Raw genomic sequence first — 21,189 nt, 5'->3', positions numbered from 1 at the left:
CACTAACAGGGCCATTTGAATAGATAAAGCTGTATTGTTCAGGCAAGCCTGATTAGTATTCACAGGATCTATACCCAGGCACCAGGGAGGCCTGTTGGATATGATGTCTATTGTGCAGACAGCTCATAGAATATTCTGCTGAACAATAGCAGGTTTGTGCAATTTTTCCACGCAGCCCCCCCTCCCATTTTTTCTTTACTCTGCTGCAAGAGGGGCTCGGGGCTTCAGGGCTCGGTGCAGAGGTGAATGCATGGGTGTGAGAACAGTCCGCAGCACATGCATGAGAAGCAACTGTAAAACCCATTTAACAAATGCTAAAGAGTTTAGCGATGCAGTACGTCAACAGGCCCTTCAGCCCACGGAGTCCATGCTGACCATCGATCACCTGTTCACGGTAGTTTCATGTAATCCCACTGTCGTGTCCACTCCCTACACACTAGGGGAAAGTCACAGAGGCCAACGAGATGCTGTCTGGTCCCGCTGAGTTACTCCAGCATTTCGTGTTTATCTCAAGTCAAGTCAAGTTTATTCGTCACATACACATACGAGATGTGCAGTGAAATGAAAAGTGGCAATGCTCGCGGACTTTGTGCAGAAAGACAACCAAACAAACAACCAAACAAACTACAACTTCGAGGCCAATTAACTTACAGGCTATTTGTGAAGTGGAGGAAACCGGAGCACCCAGAGAAAACCTACATGGCCACAGGCAGAACGTGCAAACTCCACACAGACAGCACTTGTAGTCAGGATCGAATGCGAGTTTCTGGCACCGTGAGGCAGCGGCTCCACCTGCTGCACCATTGTGCCGCCCAATGGGGTGGAAGCTATTGTGATTTTAGATGATTTTGGGTACATAGGAGATTCCAAGTCTGTTACTGGATGAATCATTGTAGGAGCATTCACAACCGTACACGTATATAGAAAACAAGACTCAAGTCTGTGCATCAAGTTGCATTCAGACGAGACGGGTCCCAATCCTGGCTGGAGCATCGCTGAACAGTTGTAGGACCAGAACAAGGAAGAAAACTGTGCCTCATACATACATGAGCTAAACACAAAGCACTGGAGTAACTCAGCGGGTCAGGCAAGCATCTGTGGAGGAGATGAATAGATAGGCGATGTTTTTCAAGGTTTCATGGTCAGTATATTGTCACATGTAATAACTAAGGTACATTGAAATTCAATGTTAAGGATCAGCCCCCATCGGACCTTGAAGCGTTGCCTGTCCATTTCCTCTGCATTCCCTTAACATCCACAAATCTGCTTAAACTCATCAATGAGTCCTCTACAATGAATTGTCCTGGAGACTTGTGTCCCTAATACAAGGGGACTTGTCCTATTTCATTCTGAGGTGGTGGACTCTTAGAGAGGCACATATTCCTCGAATAACTTAGTGGGTCAGGCTGCCTCTCTGGACTCTTATTCCCGACTGTTCAAATGGAGGAGCACCTCCCCGCATCTGCCCTACTTACCCCTTCTGGAATCTTACACATCCCATTCGGAATGCAATCCGTTCCAAATGGTGAAGTTGAGACTGCAATGGAATCTCAGGATTAGCATGAGGCATTTCCCAATGTTGCCCAGGCTTCCCGAGTGAGTGACTGCCTTGTATACTGACAGCTGGAGGTTGCATTTAATGTCTTGCGTTAATCCCAAGGCTAAAGCGTTAAGCTTTGTTTTGAAGACCCAGCAAACCCCAAATTGTACTCGGCAATCTATCATCAAGAGAGTCATTCTGTCTTCCTGGAGTGGCGGTATAATTCTCTCTTTAGTTAGCAAGTGGGTGAGAAGAAGGGTTGTATTTACATTACACCAGATAGTAGCTCAGTTTAGTTTGGAGATACAGAGCGGAAATGCGCCCCTTGGTGCGAACTCAGTGATCCCCGCACACTAACACTATCCTACACACACTAGGGACAATTTACAATTTTACCAAGTCAATTAACCTACAAACCTGTACGTCTTCGGAATGTGGGAGGAAACTGAAGCACCCGGAGAAAACCCACGCAGGTTATGGGGAGAACGTACAAACTCCGTACAGACAGCACCCGCAGTCAGACTCGAACCCGGGTCTCTGGCGCTGTAAGGCAGCAACTCTACCGCTGCGCCACCGTGCTGGCCAATGTCGTCTCGCTGTAACCTGCCCTGTGTTTAATCCCCGATGGCAGGATTCGAGGGGAAGGTGTGCGAGAGGAATATCGACGACTGCAGCCCCGACCCCTGCCACCATGGCACCTGCAGCGACGGCATTGCCAGCTTCACCTGCCACTGCGAGCCCGGGTACACCGGCTACCGCTGCGAGAACCAGATCAACGAGTGCCACAGCAGCCCCTGCCAGAACTCGGGCAAGTGCATGGATCTGGTGAACAAGTACAGCTGTCACTGCCTGCAGGGAACCTCAGGTACAAATATGTGATGCTCTCTCTCTCTGCTACACCTGTAAAATACAGGAATTAGCATCAAAATGTACAACGTGTGGAAGATGTGTGTGGAAGAGCCTATTCCTGTACTGTACTGTTCTACGTTCTAGATATATTCGTATTGCTTTGTTATTCCCAGGTGTACTGAGATGCAGTGAAAAACATTGGCGTACTGTACATGAATAGAATTAGACCGTGCAAGACTACAACTGGTATCATAGGTTATGCAAATAAAGAGGAAGGAAGCTGAGCAGGCTGGGACTCTATTCCTTGGAGAAGGATGAGGGGTGATCTTATAGAGGTGTTCATGGTTTCAGTAATGCACACATTAAAGATGGTTCAGAGTACATTTACCAGGATTTTGTCAGGGCTGGAATATGGGAGCTCTGAGGAAGGATAGCTGGATGTGCTACCCAAATGGTAGATTACATGCACTGATGGCTTAAACGGCCTCTCCCTATCTTCTTCTACTTGCGTATGGCGTAGGACAACTTGTTCTATTTGATCTTACTTGATTGTGCACGCCGGGTTGATTGCATTCGTCGAAACAGGGTGGACAACGCAAAGGTTGCAACCTCCCACCCTGGCCTCTCCCTATTCCCTGCTGTGATTGTTGGATCATTGTTGCCATTAACTGCAGGGGTCAACTGTGAGATCAACCATGACGACTGTGCCAGCCAGCCTTGTGATTACGGCATCTGCAAGGATGGCATCAACCGCTACGACTGCACCTGCAAACCGGGCTTCATGGGTGCGTATCCCGGGCTTGTCCGCACTCTGGGTCGCGCAACGTTGACATTAACCATGTTTAGTAAGACTGACAGATAGACACAAAGTGCTGGAGTCACGCGGCAGGTCCGGCAGCATCTCTGGAGAACATGTTTTAGTTTAGATTACTTTAATTTAGTTTACTTTACTGGCACGTGTACCGAGGTACAGTGAAAACTTTTTGTTGCGTGCTAACCAGTCAGCGGAAAGACAATGCATGATTACAATCGAGCCGTCCACAGTGTACAGATACATGATAAAGGGAATAATGTTTAGTGCAAGATAGCGCCAGGAAAGTCCGATCAAAGATAGCCCGAGGGTCTCCAATGAGGTAGATAGTCATTCAGTTTAGTTGTGGTCGGATGGTTCAGTTGCCTGATAACAGCTGGGTTTTGGATCAGGACCACTTTTCATACTGAGTAAGAGTTTCGACCCAAGTTATCCCCTATCCATTTTCTCCAGGGATGCTGCCTGACACGCTGGGTTACTCCAGCACTTTGTGTCTATCTTTGGCGTAAACCAGCACCTGCAGTTCCTTTTCATGACATTTAATAATAATAATAATAATAATAATAATAATAATAATATCTTTTATTGTCATTGCACATCAGTGCAACGAGATTTAGTATGCAGCTTCCAACCGATGTAAAGACTGGGTTTGGTGGGTGTGCGGTGCTGTGGGTTAGTGGAGTGATGTATAATGTTGCGCGCTGTGCTGTTGGATTGCCGTGCCGTTGGAGCTTGTAACGGTGTCCCCCCCCTTTGCTCCAGGCTCGCAGTGCAACATCGAGATCGACGAGTGTGCATCGGGTCCGTGCCAGAACGGGGGCACCTGCATCGACGGCGAGGACAGCTTCTCCTGCCTGTGCCCCGAGGGCTACCACGACCCCCTGTGCTACTCCGAGGTGGACGAATGTAGCAGCAGCCCCTGCGTGCACGGGTCGTGTCACGACGACATCAATGGGTGAGGCAACCAGGGATCGCGCGCGAGTGGGTTGCTTTGCACTTCCTCAGTTTGGCCACAGCGGCTGTGGTCTGAGAGCCAGGCTCAGTTCTCCCCCCCTCTCTAAGGTGCAGTGGAGAAATGAACGAGTTGTCACCACTCAGGAGTCCCATGGAATTGGGTGCTACAGTGGTTCAACACTGTGCTTAGTTTAGGTTAGAGATATAACGTGGAATCAGGCCGTTTGGACCACCACGTCCACGCCGACCAGCGATCCCCCTCTACACTAACACTATCCTACACACACTAGGGACAATTTACAATCTATACCAAAGCCAGTTAACCTACTAACCTGAAGGTAGACAAAATTGTTGGAGAAACTCAGTGGGTGCGGCAGCATCTATGGAGCGAAGGAAATAGGCAACGTTTCGATTTTCCAGCATCTGCAGTTCCTTCTTGAACAACCTACTAACCTGTATGTCTTTGGAGTGTGGGAGGAAACCGGAGCACCCGGAGAAAACCCACGTGGTCACGGGGAGAACGTACAAACTCCATACAGACAGCACCTGTGGTCAGGAATAGAATCAAATTGAAGGATTGAACTGTGGCTGAACACTACAAATGGATGGAACCCGGCTCACTATCCTGCTTGTTTTAACTTACCCAATGGGGAAGCGTATCTTTTATAGCTCTTTTCCTCTTTCCTTTTTTGCTCATTTAAAAAAAATATTTTATCTTTATTCTTTTACTTCCATTCTATACCTCCCTTCTTTCTCCCTCGTTTTTATTCCTATACTTGTACCTGCTCTCTCCCCGTCCCTACCTCCCTCTTCTTCCTGTCTCTTTCTTTCTCTCTCTCTCTCCCTCTCTGTCTTTGCGCTCTCCCGCTCTCCCATTCAGGAGCTCCTGTATGTGCCATCTCTTTCTCGCACATGCCCTCTCATGATCCTTCATTTTCACCCGTTTTCTCACTCTGCCTCTTCCTGGCTATAATAATACATTTTATTTATTGGGCGCCTTTCAGGACTCTCAAGGACACCTTACCGTTAAAACAAGCATGAAACAAAAACATATACAGCAACAATACACAATTCGGAGAGCGAGAGCAGCGGCTGCCAATCGTGCCAGCGTTCACTCTCACCTCCAGCAGCCATGTTTTCCGAGCCATCTGCAGCACGCCAAAAATAAAACACAACATTAAAGAATTTAACACCAAACATAAAACCATCCCCCCACAATGGTTCCCACTGTGAGGGAAGGCAACAAAGTCCAGTCCACTTCTTCTTGTTCACCCGTGGTCGGGGCTTATTACAGGCCCTCTCGCCGGATGATGGAGCTCCGGCGTCGGTAGAACACACTGCGCGGCTAGGAGTGTCTGGAACGGCCACTTCCTCCCCGGAGACCACAGGCCGTGCTGGTCGGAGCTCCGACACTGGCGATCTCGGCGAGAGGTCCCAGGCTCCGCGGTGTTCAAACCCAGCGCCGCCGCAGATAAACGCAGGCTCCACATACCCCGCAGCTCCGCGATGTTGGAGTCGTTGAATCTATCGCACTCCTCTCTTTCTCATGCTTACTTACCTCTTTTCCATTCCACCTCTTTCTCTCACGTTTCAACTCTTTCCCACACTCCCCATCTCCTGCTCTTTCTCTCTCTTTTTCGCACTCGTCCCTCTCGTTCTATCCCTCCCTCCTGCACTGCATCTTACTGCCTCAGGCTTCCTCTGGACCTGGGCCGTGGGTTGACTGTCGTGCGAGGAGGGGGGGAGAACAAAGGAGGACCTGGTGCAGAATACTTTGTAATTGTGACAGTGCCCTTTAAGTGGCGACTATTTGTATACCTTGGGTACGCAAGAATCTCACTGTGACAATAAAACGTTCATTCATTCATTCTCTTGCACTGCCTCTCTCTTTCTGTCACACTCTTTCTCCCTCTCACAATCTCCCTCTCTCTCGAGCTGCCTTTCCCTCTTTTCCCGGCCTCATCCTGTGCGTTGTATTGTCCTCTTTCCTTCCATTTTTCTCTCCCTCCTTTTTTCCCTCGTGTTTTCTTCCTCTCGGTCTCCTTTATCTGACTCGTTCCCTCTTTCCCGTCTCCTGCCCCCACCGCATTCCTCCCGGGATTTACCTTCAACTTATTCTGACTTTTGTTGTTTGTTCTCTGGCTAAATTAATTGCGGTAACTTAATATCTAGGTACAAGTGTGACTGCGAATCGGGATGGACTGGGGTGAACTGTGGCATTGACAAGGACGAGTGTCACTCCAACCCGTGCCAGAATGGAGGGAGCTGTTCTGACCTGGTGAATGGATACATCTGTAAATGCAAGGAGGGCTTTCGAGGTGTGTAGACTAAGACTTGTATAACTTTACAATAACTGTATATCCGAATTATCCTCATTGGAATTCATGGCCATCGAACACTATGAATGTAACGTTAATAAAATGTGATTATTGTGATTGGATATTTGATGGTCAGTACACACTCGGTGGGCTGAAGGGCCCTTTTCCATGCTCTAACTCTTTGACTCAAAGTTCCCTCTCAAAGTTGTCCTTCAATGTGTTACCATGTCCTTCAGAACATGTAGAATATACCGGTTCTTAATAACTCCCAGCACAAAGACAAACTCTCAGCTAACTTCTTTAAAATGAAAGAACGCAGATACTTACTTGTATTACTAAATATGATGTGGCCCCTTCAAGTCCTCCGAGCCTGCCTGCCTGACTAAATGTAGACCTTGCAGTAAATCCATTGTTATTGCTTCACGCAGGCCAGCACTGCCAACTCAATGTCAACGATTGTGCCTCGAACCCATGCTTGAACAAAGCAGTGTGCGTGGATGGGATTGCTAGTTACTTCTGCCAGTGTGAGCTGCCTTATACAGGTAAGAATCCAATCTCAGGTGGACTGAGATATCTCACTAGTTACCGCTTGCCACTGCTTTGCATTTAACATCAACAAGTTTCATCAGTAAACAGCCAATGACCCCCAAATATACCCAAAGCAGTAATGGGTGTCATAAAGTGTGGAAACAGGCCCTTCGGCCCAACTTGCCCACACATGTTACCAGCCAACATGTCTCAGCTACACTAGTCTCACCTGCCTGCGTTTGGTCCATATCCCTCCAAACTTATCCTATCCATGTACCTGTCTAACTGCGTCTTAAACATTGGGATAGTCTCAGCCTCAACTACCTCCTCTGGCAGCTTGTTCCATACATTCACCACCCTTTAGAGTGAAAAAGTTATCCCTCAGATTCCTATTAAATCTTTTCCCCTTCACCTTGAACCTGTCCTCCTGTCCTCGATTTGTCTACTCTCGGCAAGAGATTCTGTGCATCTACCCGATCTGTTCCTCTCATGATTTTATACACCTCTATAAGATTACACCTCATCTTCCTGAGCTACAAGGAATAGAGACCCAGCCTATTCAACCTCTCCCTATAGCTCAGACCCTCGAGTCCTGGCAATCTCCTGTGGGTGTAACACTCTAATGCTTTGATTGCAAGTTGAACCAGAAGAATACTTCCCGTTAATTATTAATATGAGGCAGTGAAGATTCATATCATGAAACAAACTTCACCATTAAAGGGGGTTTCCAACTGTAAATGACAAATTGGCAACCTACCCCCACTGTGCCACTCCCAGGTTTTTTTTGTTACAGAAATTGCCACCGACTGTAGGCTGGCTGCCGCGTGCACAGCACGTAACCGGAACGGACAACAAACAAACAAACAAACAAACGCAGGCGTATCCCCTCTGGGCAGAGGATTCTAAATCTAGAGTACCCCACCCCCCCCACTCCTGGTCCTCCATTGTTCTTCATGGCGTTCCCCATTGTCTCACGGTCCACTACCGACAAGGGTCCCGGAGGCTCCATCACTGCCGAGGCTCCTGTTGCCGTCGAGGCTCCATCACTGCTGAGGCTCCTGTTGCCGTCGAGGCTCAAGCTGCCACCGAGTCTCCCGCTGCCGCCTCCAAGGCTCCCATCGCCGCTGCCACTGAGGCTCCTTCGACCCTCACCCCCCGGCTTCTCCGCAGTCGCCTGGGAGGCCTGTGGGGCGGGTCGGGTCTACCGGGGCGCGTTCCGGTCATCGGCGCCCAGGTTGTTCGGCGGGTGGATCGGGCCTGCACGGCTCCCTGGGACACTCGAAGTAACCGAATTGCTTCAGTTATATGTCCTTCATACATACGAGATAATCCTGTTAATGCCGTTGGGTGGATTCATGGAGGGAGTTTGAGTTTGAGTTTAGTTTAATGCCAAGTGTACAGTGAAAAGCTACAGTGAAAGACAATACATGATTCCAATCAACCCGTCCACAGTGTACAAATACACAAGAAAGGGAGTAACATGAATAACATACAGTGCAAGATTAACATAGAAACATAGAAAATAGCTGCTGGAGTAGGCTATTTGGCCCTTCGAGCCAGCACCGCCATTCACTGTGATCACGGCTGATCATCCACAATTAGTACCCCGTTCCTGCTTTCTCCCCATATCCGTTTACTCCACTATCTTTAAGAGCTCTATCTAACTCTCTTGAAAGCATCCAGAGAATTGGCCTCCACTGCCTTCTGTGGCAGAGAATTCCACAGATTTACAACTCTTTGGGTGAAAAAGTGTTTCCTCATCTCTATTCTAAATGGCTTACTCCTTATTCTTAAACTGTGGCCCCTGGTTCTGGACTTAATTGGGAATATAGAAAATGTCCTGCAAGTTAGAACTTCATTGCTCTGTTGTGGGAACACATCACAATGAAAGACTCTTGATGTTTGTCTGACCTGTTGGTGGGTTAATGGTGATGGAATCCTGCTAACGCCACTGAGCAGACGGTACTGTGAACGCATGAGCCCAGACCATCCTGCGATCACCACTCCCATCGAGCAATAACCCTTGGGTGACAACTGTTCCTTTCTCTGTCCACAGGAGAAAACTGTGAGAACGTCCTGATTCCCTGTTCTCCCAACCCGTGTGGGAACGGCGGCTTCTGTGACCACACCCCTGACTACGAGGGCTTTGTGTGCACCTGCGTTGACGGATGGCAAGGTAATGGGACTCTGAACTTCCCCTTCTTCCCCGGCAGTGGGGAATGAGGAGGGACTCAAGAAACTGCTGACGTTGCAATCTAGAGCCAAGTGCTGAAGGGTTTCAGTGGATCAGGCAACATCTGGGGAGAAAATGGCCAGAAGACATTTCAGGCTGTGACCCCCATTGTAAGACCGATAGGGGACATTTTGGGCTGAGACCCTTCTGCAGACTGACAGGTGATGTTTTAGGTCTGGACCCTTCAGACTGACAGGTGACGTTTCGGGTCGAGACCCTTCTTTACAGTCAAGCCAAGTCACATTTATTTATATAGCACATTTAAAAAAACAACTCTCGTTGGCCAAAGTGCTTTACATTTGTTATAAGAATAGTATAAACAAACAAACTACATACATATATACATGTAGCCCTCACTCAGTGGACGTCAGGAAAGGCTTGGGAGTATAGATAAGATTTTAGTCTTGACTTAAAGGAGTCGATGGAGGGGGCAGTTCTGATGGGAAGGGGGATGCTGTTCCACAGTCTAGGGGCTGCAACCGCAAAGGCACGGTCGCCCCTAAGCTTATGCCTAGACCGCGGGATATTCAGCAGCCCCAAGTCGGCCGATCTGAGGGACCTGGAGGTGGAGTGGTGGGTGGGAAGGCTTTTAATGTAGGAGGGGGCAAGCCCATTGAGGGCTTTGTAGAATCAAGGATCTGAATAAGAATCCCAACCTGAAACGTCTCCTGTCCATTCCCTCCCCAGATGCTGCCTGACCCGCTGAGTTCTTCCAGCACTTAGTGCGCTTTGCTGGTAATTTTGTGTGTTACGCAAACGCACTTGAAGCATTCTTTGCTTAATGGTATATTATCGTTTCCTTTCTCTCACTCTCTCTGTGTCTCACACGCACACACCTACACCTACACCCTCAGGTCGGATCTGTCAAGTGGACGTTGATGAGTGTGTATCCAACCCTTGCAAGAATCGAGGCAGCTGTACCAACACGTTGGGAAGCTACATCTGTGCGTGTGGGCCAGGCTTTGCAGGCCACAACTGTGAGACTGACATCAACGACTGCTATCCAAGTGAGTATTTATTAATCATTCAGCAATCAGTGGTTCATCTTGAGTGCAATTACAGCAAAATAAAACCTATCGTAAACATTTTACTTTTTTGCTCTCTCAGTTGCTTCCTGAAACCGAGACCATTTCAACCCTTCCATTAGATTCCGTTCTGGTATTTTGTTGGTTCACATGCTTGATCAATGGTGTTTTATCATTAATGTTTTATTATTATTATTAATGTTTAGTGTTTTCTGAGTCATTCGTAACTGTCACTGTATGTCATGTTGTTACTTGTGGGCGGAGCACCAAGGCAAATTCCTTGTATGTGAATACTTGGCCAATAAACTTACTTACTTCTGCCTGTGTGGATTCCCCCGGGTGCTCTGGTTCCCCTCCACATCCCAAAAAAGTGTGCGTTTGTAGGTTAGTTGTCCCCCTGTAAATTGCCCCGAGTGTGGAGGGAGTGGATGGGAAATGTGGAATAACATAGAACCAGTGTGAATGGGTGAGCAATGGTCGGCGTGGGCTGAAGGGCCTGTTTCCATGCTATATCTCCAAACGATATCTCCTTTATTCTTAGAAAAGGTGAGAAAAAAACGTTTCCACCCAGAGAGATGTGAATCTGTGGAATTCCCTGCCACAGAGGGCAGTGGAGGCCAAATCGCTGGATGGATTTAAGAGAGAGTTAGATAGAGCTCTAGGGGCTAGTGGAATCGAGGGCTATGGCGAGAAGGCAGGCACGGGTTATTGATTAGGGACGATCAGCCATGATCACAATGAATGGCGATGCTGGCTCGAAGGGCCGAATGGTCTACTCCTGCACCTATTGTCTATTGTCTATTGTCTATTTCAAGATGTGCCTCTTAATTTCTGAAGAAATATCTATCGACCCAAACAGCGAGGCCAGAACTCGCCTCCCCTTAACTTCCAGGCAGTGGCCTCTTCCTCTTCAGCCCGTTTTGACTCCTGCACCCATGGAGGTAAACGATTTGGTCCAGAGCAGGACCTCACAGTTAATGGCAGGGCTCTGGGGAGTGTTGTAGAGCAGAGGGATCTAGAATTGCAGGCACATAGTACATGGTGAACGTGGTATCACCTGGGTGGTCAAGAAGGGTTTTGGCACATTGGCTTCAATCAGTCAGGGTACCGAGTGTGGACGTTGTGGTGTTATGTACAGTTGCACAAGATGTTGGTGAGGCCACATTTGGAGTATTTCGGTCACCCTGCTATAGAAAATATGTCATTAGGGGAGAGTTGGGAACCGCCACCTATCCGTGTTCTGCCTGAATCTCTGAGCTACTGTTTGTCCGTTTTTGTCAGCGTTAGTTACTGTCTTCTCACCCCAGATCCCTGTGTGAACGGAGGCTCGTGCCACGACGGCGTCAACTCGTTCGTCTGCAGCTGCCTGCCCGGATTTGCGGGCGCCCGGTGCTCGGACGAGGTGAACGAGTGCGAGAGCAGCCCCTGCCGCAACGGGGGCACCTGCGCCGATTACGTCAACAGCTACACCTGCCGCTGCAAGGCTGGCTTCAATGGACTACACTGTGAGAACAACATTCAGGACTGCACGGAAAGGTCAGTCAGTTAATGAACCCTGCCCCTCCCTACTGCAGCCAAAAGATGTTCTAACATAACAATCACACCTACATGACTCCACTGTCAGATAGAGTCATAGAGTCTTACAGTGGCCAACACCAAACAACATGTCCCATCTACACTAGTCCCACCTGCTGCATTTGGCCCATATCCCTCCAAACCTGTCCTATCCATGAACCTGTCCAAATGTTTCTTAAATGTTGCAATTGTACCTGCCTCAACTACCTCCTCTGGCAGCTCGTTCCATACACTTATCACCCTTTGTGTGAAAAAATGTCCCCCTCAGTTTCCAATCTTTCTCCCCGCACCTTAAACCTCTGGTTCCCGATTCCCCTGCTCCGGGCAAGAGACTCTCATGATTCCTCTCATGATTCCCAAGAAACATTTTTGAGGTGCTGTCACGATCGTAATGTTTGAATATTACTGTGAGTAGCGCAAAAGATAAGGCAACCAATTTGAAATAATGAAGATCCTCCTTCGCGTCTCGACCCGAAACGTCACCCATTCCGTCTCTCCAGAGATGCTGCCTGTCCCGCTGAGTTACTCCAGCATTTTGTGTCTTATCTACAGCTTGTCTCAAATGTACAGGCCAGTTACGTTTACTTATCTCATTATCTCAGGTAGGTACTGTCAGTGAATGCGTGAGATGTTTGTGTACCCAAAGAGACAACTCACACAATGGAGCCAGAATCATACAGTGTGGAAACAGGCCCTTCGGCCCAACTTGCCCATGCTGACCAAGATGCTCCATCTACGCTAGTCCCACCTGCCCAAATTTGGTCTATTCCCCTCTAAATCTTTCTTATCCACAGACCTGTCCAAATGTCTTGTTATACAGTAGTACCCCTCAACTACCTCCTCTGGCAGCTCGTTCCACATACCCACCACCTTCTGTTTGGAAAAAGTTGCCCCGCAGATTTGATCAAATCTTTCCCCTCTCAATAGACAATAGGTGCAGGAGTAGGCCATTTGGCCCTTCGAGCCAGCACCGCCATTCAATATGATCATGGCTGATCATTCACAATCAGTACCCCATTCCTGCCTTCTCCCCTTGATGCCGCTATCTTTAAGAGTCACTCTGAAACCTATTTAAACCTTCTCACTATAAACCTATGCCCGCTGGTTCTTGCTTCCCCTACATTGGCTAAAAGACTATGCACTCATCCTCTCAACTCCCCTCATGTTTATATACACCACCATAGGATCACTCTTCAGCCTGCTGCGCTCCATGTATTCCTATGCTCCTATACTCCATGCAGTCCTAGCCTGCCCAACCTCTCCCTGTAGCTCAGTCCCTTAAACAGGGTTGTATTGAGTGCCTGGGGTTGTTTGCTCTGCAGCCTTGTGCAACCGTGTGAAACACTTTGTCTTGCGTGCACTAGCTGTCGGATGAGTTTGCTATCAGTGTACATGAGGTGCAGTTTGATTCTCCAGTAACATTCCCATAATCCGGGATGCCCAGGATTTTGGTGCTGGACGAGCAGATCTTCCGGATTATGGAACGATGATGTATTATTGAATATTATTCCTTTTAAATATCGCAAGACGTATTTATTGCACTTTGTGTTTTTTCCAACGTGAGTTTAAAGGGAGTGGGAAATAGTACCTGTTGAGGTTAAAGCTACAAGTTTTAGCTTGTATGCCCCAGCTTGTCAGGACTGCTGTGCTTTGTGTGAGTCACACAGAATCTGAAGCTGTTGATGTAACAGCTCTTTATTCAGCCCAAGAAAACAAGCAGGGACTCCCTGCTGGGAGACTCTCAATGAACTCAAAGTATAACAAGTTTTAATATTCTCCAGAGATAGCCGCAGATAGTTTTGCCAAGTAAACCTATCTCCTGCACAAGATCCCTATAGCTCCTGAAGAAGGGTTTTGGCCCAAAACGTTGCCTATTTCCTTCGCTCCATAGATGCTGCTGCACCCGCTGAGTTTCTCCAGCACTTTAGTCCACCTTTGATTTTCCAGCATCTGCAGTTCCTTCTTAAACACATCACTATCGTTCCACCTGCGCACAGTTCCCCAAATGCAGTCAAATCAAAGTCCTATGAGGCTGCAACATGACCTCCTGACTCTCATAGGACACCAACTGATGAAGGCAGGCATACCATACGCCTTCTTTCTCACTCAGTCATTGTGATACAGTGTGGGAACAGGCCTTCAGGCCCAGCTTGCCCACGCCGGCCAACATGCCCCATTTACACTAGTCCCACCTGCCTGCTTTTGGCCCACATCCTTCCAAACTGACCCTATCCATGTACCTGTCTAAATGCTTCTTAAATCTTGCGATAGGACCTGCTTCAACTACCTCCTCCGGCAGCTTGTTCCATACACCCACTGCTCTTTGTGTAAAAAAAGTTACCCCTCGGGTTCCTATTAAACCTTCCCCCCCCCTCACCTTAACCTCTATTCCCTACTCTGGGCAACAGACAGTGCGTTTACCCAATTTATTCCTCTCAGGATTTTGTAAACCTCTATAAGATCACCCCTCATCTTCCTGCGCTCCAAGGAATAAAGCCCTAACCTGCTCAACATCTGCCTAGTTCAGTCCCTCGAGTCCGTGCAACATCTTGGCAAACCTTCTCTGCACCCTTCGAAGATCTAACTACTTGTGTTGCAACTGTCGAGGAGATGTGGACTTGGGTTCTAAGATGTCTCTGTACATCAGAGAATGCATTAGTTAGTTCTGTAAGTCGGGGATCGTGAGGTAATCCATTGCCTGAACTTCACCGCTACGACTGATAATATTCCAACATGGCAACAGTGGCGGCATTTCATTGGATATCTTAAAATGGATGTGGGGGGGTTCCATATGGGTGTAATTAGTCTTTGAGGACATCTTTAGACTGTGGAGAAAAATCACTGCAGGTCATAGGTAGCAGAATATCCTGCTGTTTTGACTTTAGACTGGAGCTACAGAACGGAAACAGGCCCTTCGGCCCACCAAGGCCATGCTGACCAGTGATCAACCCGTACACTAACACTATCGAACATACTAGGGACAATTTACAATTATGTCAAGCCAATTATGAATCAATACGATAAACTTTATTCATCCCCGTAAGGGAAAGTGGTCTGACAACTGTCACAGCACACAACGAGGTAAACAAAAACTTCAAATTGAAATTAAATTAAAAGTGAGAAAAAAAAGACAAGCGACATTGGCTGGCTGCCGTGTGCACAGCGCCTTCACCGGAATGAACAGACAATAGACATATAGGTGCAGGAGTAGGCCATTTGGCCCTTCGAGCCAACACCACCATTCAATGTGATCATGGCTGATCATCCCCAATCAGTACCCCGTTCCTGCTGTCTCCCCATATCCCCTGACTCCGCTATTTTTAAGAGCCCTATCTAGCTCTCTCTTGATAGCATCCAGAGAACCGGCCTCCACTGCCCTCTGAGGCAGAGAATTCCACAGACTCACAACTCTCTGTGAGAAAAAGTGTTTCCTCCTCTCCGTTCTAAATGGCTTACCCCTTATTCTTAAACTGTGGCGCCTGGTTCTGGACACCCCCAACACCGGGAACATGTTTCCTGCCTCTAGCGTGTCCAAACCCTTAACTATCCTACAAACTGTACGTCTTTGGAGTGTGGGAGGAAACCGGAGCACCTGGAGAAAACCCACACAGGTCACAGGGAGATCATAGAAACTCCTCACAGACAGCACCTGAGGTCAGGATTAAACCCGGGTCCCTGGCGCTGTAAGGCAGCAACTCTACCGCTGCGCCACAGTGCCGCCCTGTTGTTGGTTATCTGCTGGCATCTCTCACTAGCTGGATGGGCCACCGTGCCCGAGGGCTGAGATGATTGAGTCAGAACACTGCTCCAAGTCACAGGGCAAACGTTCGTCTGGCATTTTGTTTCAGCTCCTGCTTCAACGGAGGGTCCTGCACAGACGGCGTTAACACGTACACCTGCCACTGCCGCGCCGGTTTCGCCGGCTCCAATTGCCAGCACGACATCGATGAGTGTGATTCACAGCCGTGTCTGAATGGTGGGGTGTGTGTGGACGGGCTGGAGTCATACAGGTGTACCTGTCCCCAAGGCTACACTGGGGAACGGTGTCAGGTATGGGACTACCTCACAACATCTCTCTATTACATCCCCATTACATACCCCTGCCCCCTCTCCCCCTATACTCCTCTCTACTCCACCATCTCTATCTCTATATCTCCCCTTCTAACTCTCTCTGTCTCTCTTCCTACCTCTATCTCTCTCCCTCTCTCTCTCCCCATCTCTTTCTAACTCTCCCCCTCCATCTCACTCTAGATCCTTCTCTATCCCTTTCTCCTCAGAGGCTCTCTCTCTATCTCTCTCTCTATCTCTCCCTCTCTCCCTCTCTCCCTCTCTCCCTCCCTCTTTCCCTCTCTCTCCCTCTCTCCCTCTCCGTCTCTCCCTCTCTCCCTCTCTCCCTCTCCCTCTCCCTCTCTCCCTCTCTCTTTCTCCCCCTCTCCTTCTCCCTCTCTTTCTCCCTCTCTCTTTCTCTCTTTCTCCCTCTCTCCCTCTCTCTTTCTCCCTCTCTCTATCTCCCCTTCTATCTCTCTACCCTATCTTTCTCTGTCCCTCTATCTCTCTATTTCACCCTATCTTTCTCTACCTCTCCTCCTACTCTCTATCTCTCTCTCTCTCTCTCTCCTCTCCTATCGCTGTTTATCTCTTCCCACCTCCTCTCTATCTCTCGCTCTCCAGTTTCCCAGCCAGCCCCCAGTGTAAACCAATGAGGGGGGGGGGGGCGCAGTGGGCAGGTACAGGGGGACCTGCTGTGACAACTAAGCAGCAGGCCGCAGCCCTCCACACCTGACTGGATGTCCTCCCTTCCTCCGGCAGGTGGGCATGGACTGGTGCAGCCGGTTCCCCTGCAAGAACGGCGGGCGTTGCCGGGTGACCGGGCTGTCCTTCGTCTGTGAGTGTGCGAGCAGCTGGACTGGGCACTACTGCGACATCCCCAACGTGTCCTGCGAGGCAGCTGCATTGGAGAGAGGTGGGTGGAACATGCGTTGCTGCGTGTCCTGTGTTGCCACACCAGTGCATGGTGGGATGATGCATGCAGTCTCTTGAGGATGAAACCACACCAATAATTGACATGGAATCGTGCGTTTGTCGGCACTGGGCATCTGGTTGCTGAGGTTTAGAAGGATGATGGGGGGACCTCATTGAAACTTACCGAATAGTGAAATGCCTGGATAGAGTGGATGAGGAGAGGATGTTTCCACTAGATGGGAGAGTCTAGTGGAAACCAGAGATCACAGCCTTAGAATAAAAGGACGTAGATAAGGAGGAATTTCTTTAGTCAGAGGGTGGTGAATCTGTGGCTAAAGGCACGAAATTTCGTTCAGACTGAAAGGTCTGAATGACAATAAAGGAAATTCACAGTAGGCTGTGCAGGCCAAGTCAATGGATATTTTTAAGGCAGATATTTTTAGGAAACCGGAGCAGCCGGAGGAAACACATGGAGAACGTGTAAACTCCACATAGATAGCACCTGTAGTCAGGATCGAACTCGGGTCTCTGGCGCCGTGAGGCAGCAACTCTACTAGCTGTGCCACTATTCCGCCTTCTCGCATAGTGCAAAGTTGTGTAATTTGGGAACAAATGCTTGCAGATTATTTGTTGTTGTTGTTGTTGTTGTTGTTGTTGTTGTTGTTTTGAAATACATGTTTCTGCTTTTGACGAAAAGGAGCGGCCGCCAACCAGCCTTGCAATCACGGCGGCACGTGCTTCAACACTGGGAACACACATTACTGCGTTTGCCCCAAGACCTACACTGGCAGCTACTGCGAGACTGAGGTAGACCTGTGTTCCTCCGGCCCGTGTCACAACGGCGCCACCTGCAGGAGCTTCATCGGGAGCTACAGATGTGAGGTGAGCAAAATGGCTGAAACTTGACAATCTCTATTACTTCGCTAAACTGGTGTGTAGGAACCATTCGTTGTCACCTTCTAGCTAACAATGATTTTTTCTACATTTTCCTTCTCTCCATCCTCTTTGATGTCTCTTTTTCGCACCTTACCCTTCCTTATCTCTGTGTCTCCCTCTCACCCGACTCACTCTGAACAAGGGTCTCCACTCAATACGTCACCCATTCCTTCTCTCCAGAGATGCTGCCTGTCCCGCTGAGTTACTCCAGCGTTTTGTGTCAATCTTCGGCAGAAGGACTTGTTTAGGCTGTGGACTCCATGACTTATTGGGCGATCCATTGCCCGCTATCATCTGCGATTGTCACGGCTCAAACATGCTGCCTCGCTGAGCTTTATCTCCCTTGCGATCGCGTTGACGAACTAAACTTTGGCCTCGTTCCCTCAGTGCACGCCGGGCTACAAGGGCAAGACCTGCAAGGTGGAGGTGAACGAATGTGAGTCCAACCCATGCCAGAACGGAGGCACCTGCCTGGACCTGATCGGCCGTTACATCTGCTCCTGCCCTCCGGGAACTCTAGGTAAGGCCAACTGGATGGCAGGGATTGTGAGCGACTTGCAGTGTTCAGAGGGGTCGCGGTGCGGTGGGACGTAATCACAGGGAAAGTGAGTTTAGAAGAAAGAGGGGGACCTCATTGAAATATACAGAATAGTGAAAGATCTGGATAGAGCGGATGTGGAGGATGTTTCCACTAGTGGCTGAGTTTAGGACTTGAGGTCATAGCCTCAGAATTAAAGGACATTATTTTAGGAAGGAGATGAGGAGGAATTTCTTTAGTCAGAGGGTGGTGAATCTGTGGAATTCTTTGCCACAGAAGGCTGTGGAGGCCAAGTCAGTGGATATATTTAAGGCAGAGATAGATAGATTCTTGATTAGTACGGGTGTCTTATGAGGAGAAGGCAGAAGAATGGGGTTAGGGAGAGATAGAGTAGCCATGATTGAATGTTGGGGTAGATTTGGTGGGCCGAATGGCCTAATTCTGCTCCTATCACTTCTGACCTTATGACCCGGTGTGGGGGCCGCCAAGAACAAAGAGGAGATGGAGTGGGGGTGGTTGGGGGAGGAATGAAGTGGGAGTATATTGAATGCTTTTGTAACTGTCGGCACCCTTTACGTGGCGACTGTTGCATTCTTGTACTGTACGCAACGCATCTCACTGTGCCAAGTACACGTGACAATAAAGTATCAAGCAACCAACAAGTAACAATAAGGGAAGAATTGCAGCGATCTGGCTACTTAAATCTGGATCCAATGTGTAAAGTTTGGCTCCCTCTAGTTTTGTTTAGAGTTACTGCAGCTCCACAGGCAGGGAAGATTAGATTAACTTGGCATTGGATATTATGGGTGGAAGAGCTTGGATGTGCGTTGTATTGTTATCAGGTCAATGAGACCAGGGATGTGTGCAGAGATGGAACAGTAGGTCGGTCTGAAGTTAGATTCCGACCCGAAACGTCAACCATTCCTTCTCTCCTGAGATGCTGCCTGACCTGTTGAGTTACTCCAGCATTTCGGTGTAAACCAGCACCTGCAGTTTCTTCCTACACGTGCAGTTGGCTGGCCCGGCCTGGCCTGGGGTGCTTTGATTCACTTGGGCTTGTCTCTTCCCAGGGGTACTGTGCGAGATTAACGAAGACGACTGCGGCCTGTCTCCGCACACCAACGCGCCCAAGTGTATGAATAACGGGACCTGCGTGGATAGAATCGGGGGCTACACCTGCAGCTGCCCCCCGGGGTTCACCGGCCATCGGTGCGAAGGCGACATCAACGAGTGCCTGTCGAGCCCGTGTAATGTGCAGACCACCATCGATTGCATCCAGTTGCCCAATGACTACCTGTGCGTCTGCAAGCATGGCTTCACAGGTCAGTCCACGGTCAACGCTGGCCCTTTGTGCCACGCATCAGCCTGCTGCTCCCTCTCTCACCTTTGCTCACTACCACTCTTATTATTTGGTTTTGGATATTTATTTGTCTCATTACACACCCAAAACAGCTCCTAATTTCAAAACTGTTTCAAGAGAGAACTAGATAGGGCTCTTAAAAATAGCGGAGTCAGGGGATATGGGGAGAAGGCAGGAACGGGGTACTGATTGGGGATGATCAGCCATGATCACATTGAATGGCAGTGCTGGCTCGAAGGGCCGAATGGCCTACTCCTGCACCTATTATCTAATTAGTGAAAGGACACTTACAATTACCCATCTGAAGAAGCGTCTTGACCCGAAACGTTGCCTATTTCCTTCGCTCCATAGATGCTGCCGCACCTACTGAGTTTCTCCAGCATTTTTGTCTATTTACAATTACACTGGTAGCTTTAGAATCTACATTTAGAATCCATCATTCCTATCCTTTCCTTCTGAATTTCTTTCGATGCATCTTAAATAAATAAATACCATTCATTGTCAATACAAACAGACATGGTTCGTACAAAATTTCGTTCCTGCAGCCATAACATCAAAAAAATACCAAGACACACAATTTACATAAACATCCATCACAGTGAGTCTCCAAACACTGTGATGGAAGGCAAAAGTCCAGTATCCAGTAACTCATTCATACACATATTTGGCTGGTAATGAATAAACATTGTGGCTGTGTCAGTCTCAGGGTTTGCTGGATCTTGGTGGCTGATGGTGATATTCACCTCTTGCTTTTTATTTTCCTGGCAGCCTTGATGGCCACTACCACTCTGGGCTTGCAATCAGCTGTGCACACACCCTGACAGTCACATACACCACAGACAGTCTCACTCGCACACCCTTACCGGCCTGCACCTAGCATGCATACAGACTGAAAGTCACGTGTAGCCAAACACATATGCACACATACTCCAACAAAAGCCAACTTGCGTAAAATCGGATTCAAAGATACACACACACACATTCATACTGATATTCACACACAGATACAAAGTGCTGGAGTAACTCAGGAGGACAGGCAGCATCTCTGGAGAGAAGGAATGGGTGACGTTTTTGGGTCGAGACTATTCTCAATCGGAAACGTCACCCATTCCTTCTCTCCAGAGATGCCGCCTGTCCCACTGAGCTACTCCAGCATTTTGTCTATCTTCAATTTAAACCAGCATCTGCAGTCCTTCCTACGCAGATATACACACATGCTACACACTCTCACGCGCACACACCCACACTCATCCACGTGAGATGACACAAAGTGCTGGAGCAGCTCAACGGGTCAGGCAGCATTTCAGGAGAACATAGATTGGAAATGTTTACAGTCAGGACACTTCTTTAGACTGACTGAGGCACTGCCTGACCTGCTGAATTACTCCAGCACTCTGTGCCTTCTTTTGTAAACCAGCATCTGCAGTCCCTTAATCCTACTTAGACAAAATTGCTGGAGAAACTCAGCGGGTGAGGCAGCATCTATGGAGCGAAGGAAATAGGCAACGTTTTGGGCCGAAACCCTTCTATAGACTGATGCAGGGTATATGTACAGGGTAT

At 48.6% G+C, this 21,189-nt stretch overlaps 1 protein-coding gene across 1 annotated transcript in view; it reads left to right on the top strand.

Moving 5' to 3' along the window:
* The window catches only part of LOC116991852 (neurogenic locus notch homolog protein 2-like), a 140,106-nt gene that overhangs the window by 100,945 nt on the left and 17,972 nt on the right, over nt 1-21,189 (top strand). The window contains exons 11-23 of the mRNA XM_033050828.1: nt 2,172-2,405; nt 3,064-3,174; nt 3,963-4,155; nt 6,327-6,472; nt 6,901-7,014; nt 9,057-9,176; nt 10,088-10,240; nt 11,566-11,794; nt 15,682-15,883; nt 16,643-16,796; nt 17,493-17,677; nt 18,119-18,251; nt 19,340-19,591. Of these exons, the coding sequence (XP_032906719.1) occupies nt 2,172-2,405; nt 3,064-3,174; nt 3,963-4,155; nt 6,327-6,472; nt 6,901-7,014; nt 9,057-9,176; nt 10,088-10,240; nt 11,566-11,794; nt 15,682-15,883; nt 16,643-16,796; nt 17,493-17,677; nt 18,119-18,251; nt 19,340-19,591 (2,226 nt within the window). The remainder of the gene's footprint in view (nt 1-2,171; nt 2,406-3,063; nt 3,175-3,962; nt 4,156-6,326; nt 6,473-6,900; nt 7,015-9,056; nt 9,177-10,087; nt 10,241-11,565; nt 11,795-15,681; nt 15,884-16,642; nt 16,797-17,492; nt 17,678-18,118; nt 18,252-19,339; nt 19,592-21,189) is intronic.

This window comes from Amblyraja radiata, chromosome 35 (genome assembly GCF_010909765.2).
Source record: "Amblyraja radiata isolate CabotCenter1 chromosome 35, sAmbRad1.1.pri, whole genome shotgun sequence".
Classification (NCBI taxonomy): Eukaryota; Metazoa; Chordata; class Chondrichthyes; order Rajiformes; family Rajidae; genus Amblyraja; species Amblyraja radiata.
The sequence above is the reverse complement of the archived record's forward strand: the minus strand, read 5'-3'. Positions and strand labels throughout refer to the sequence as shown.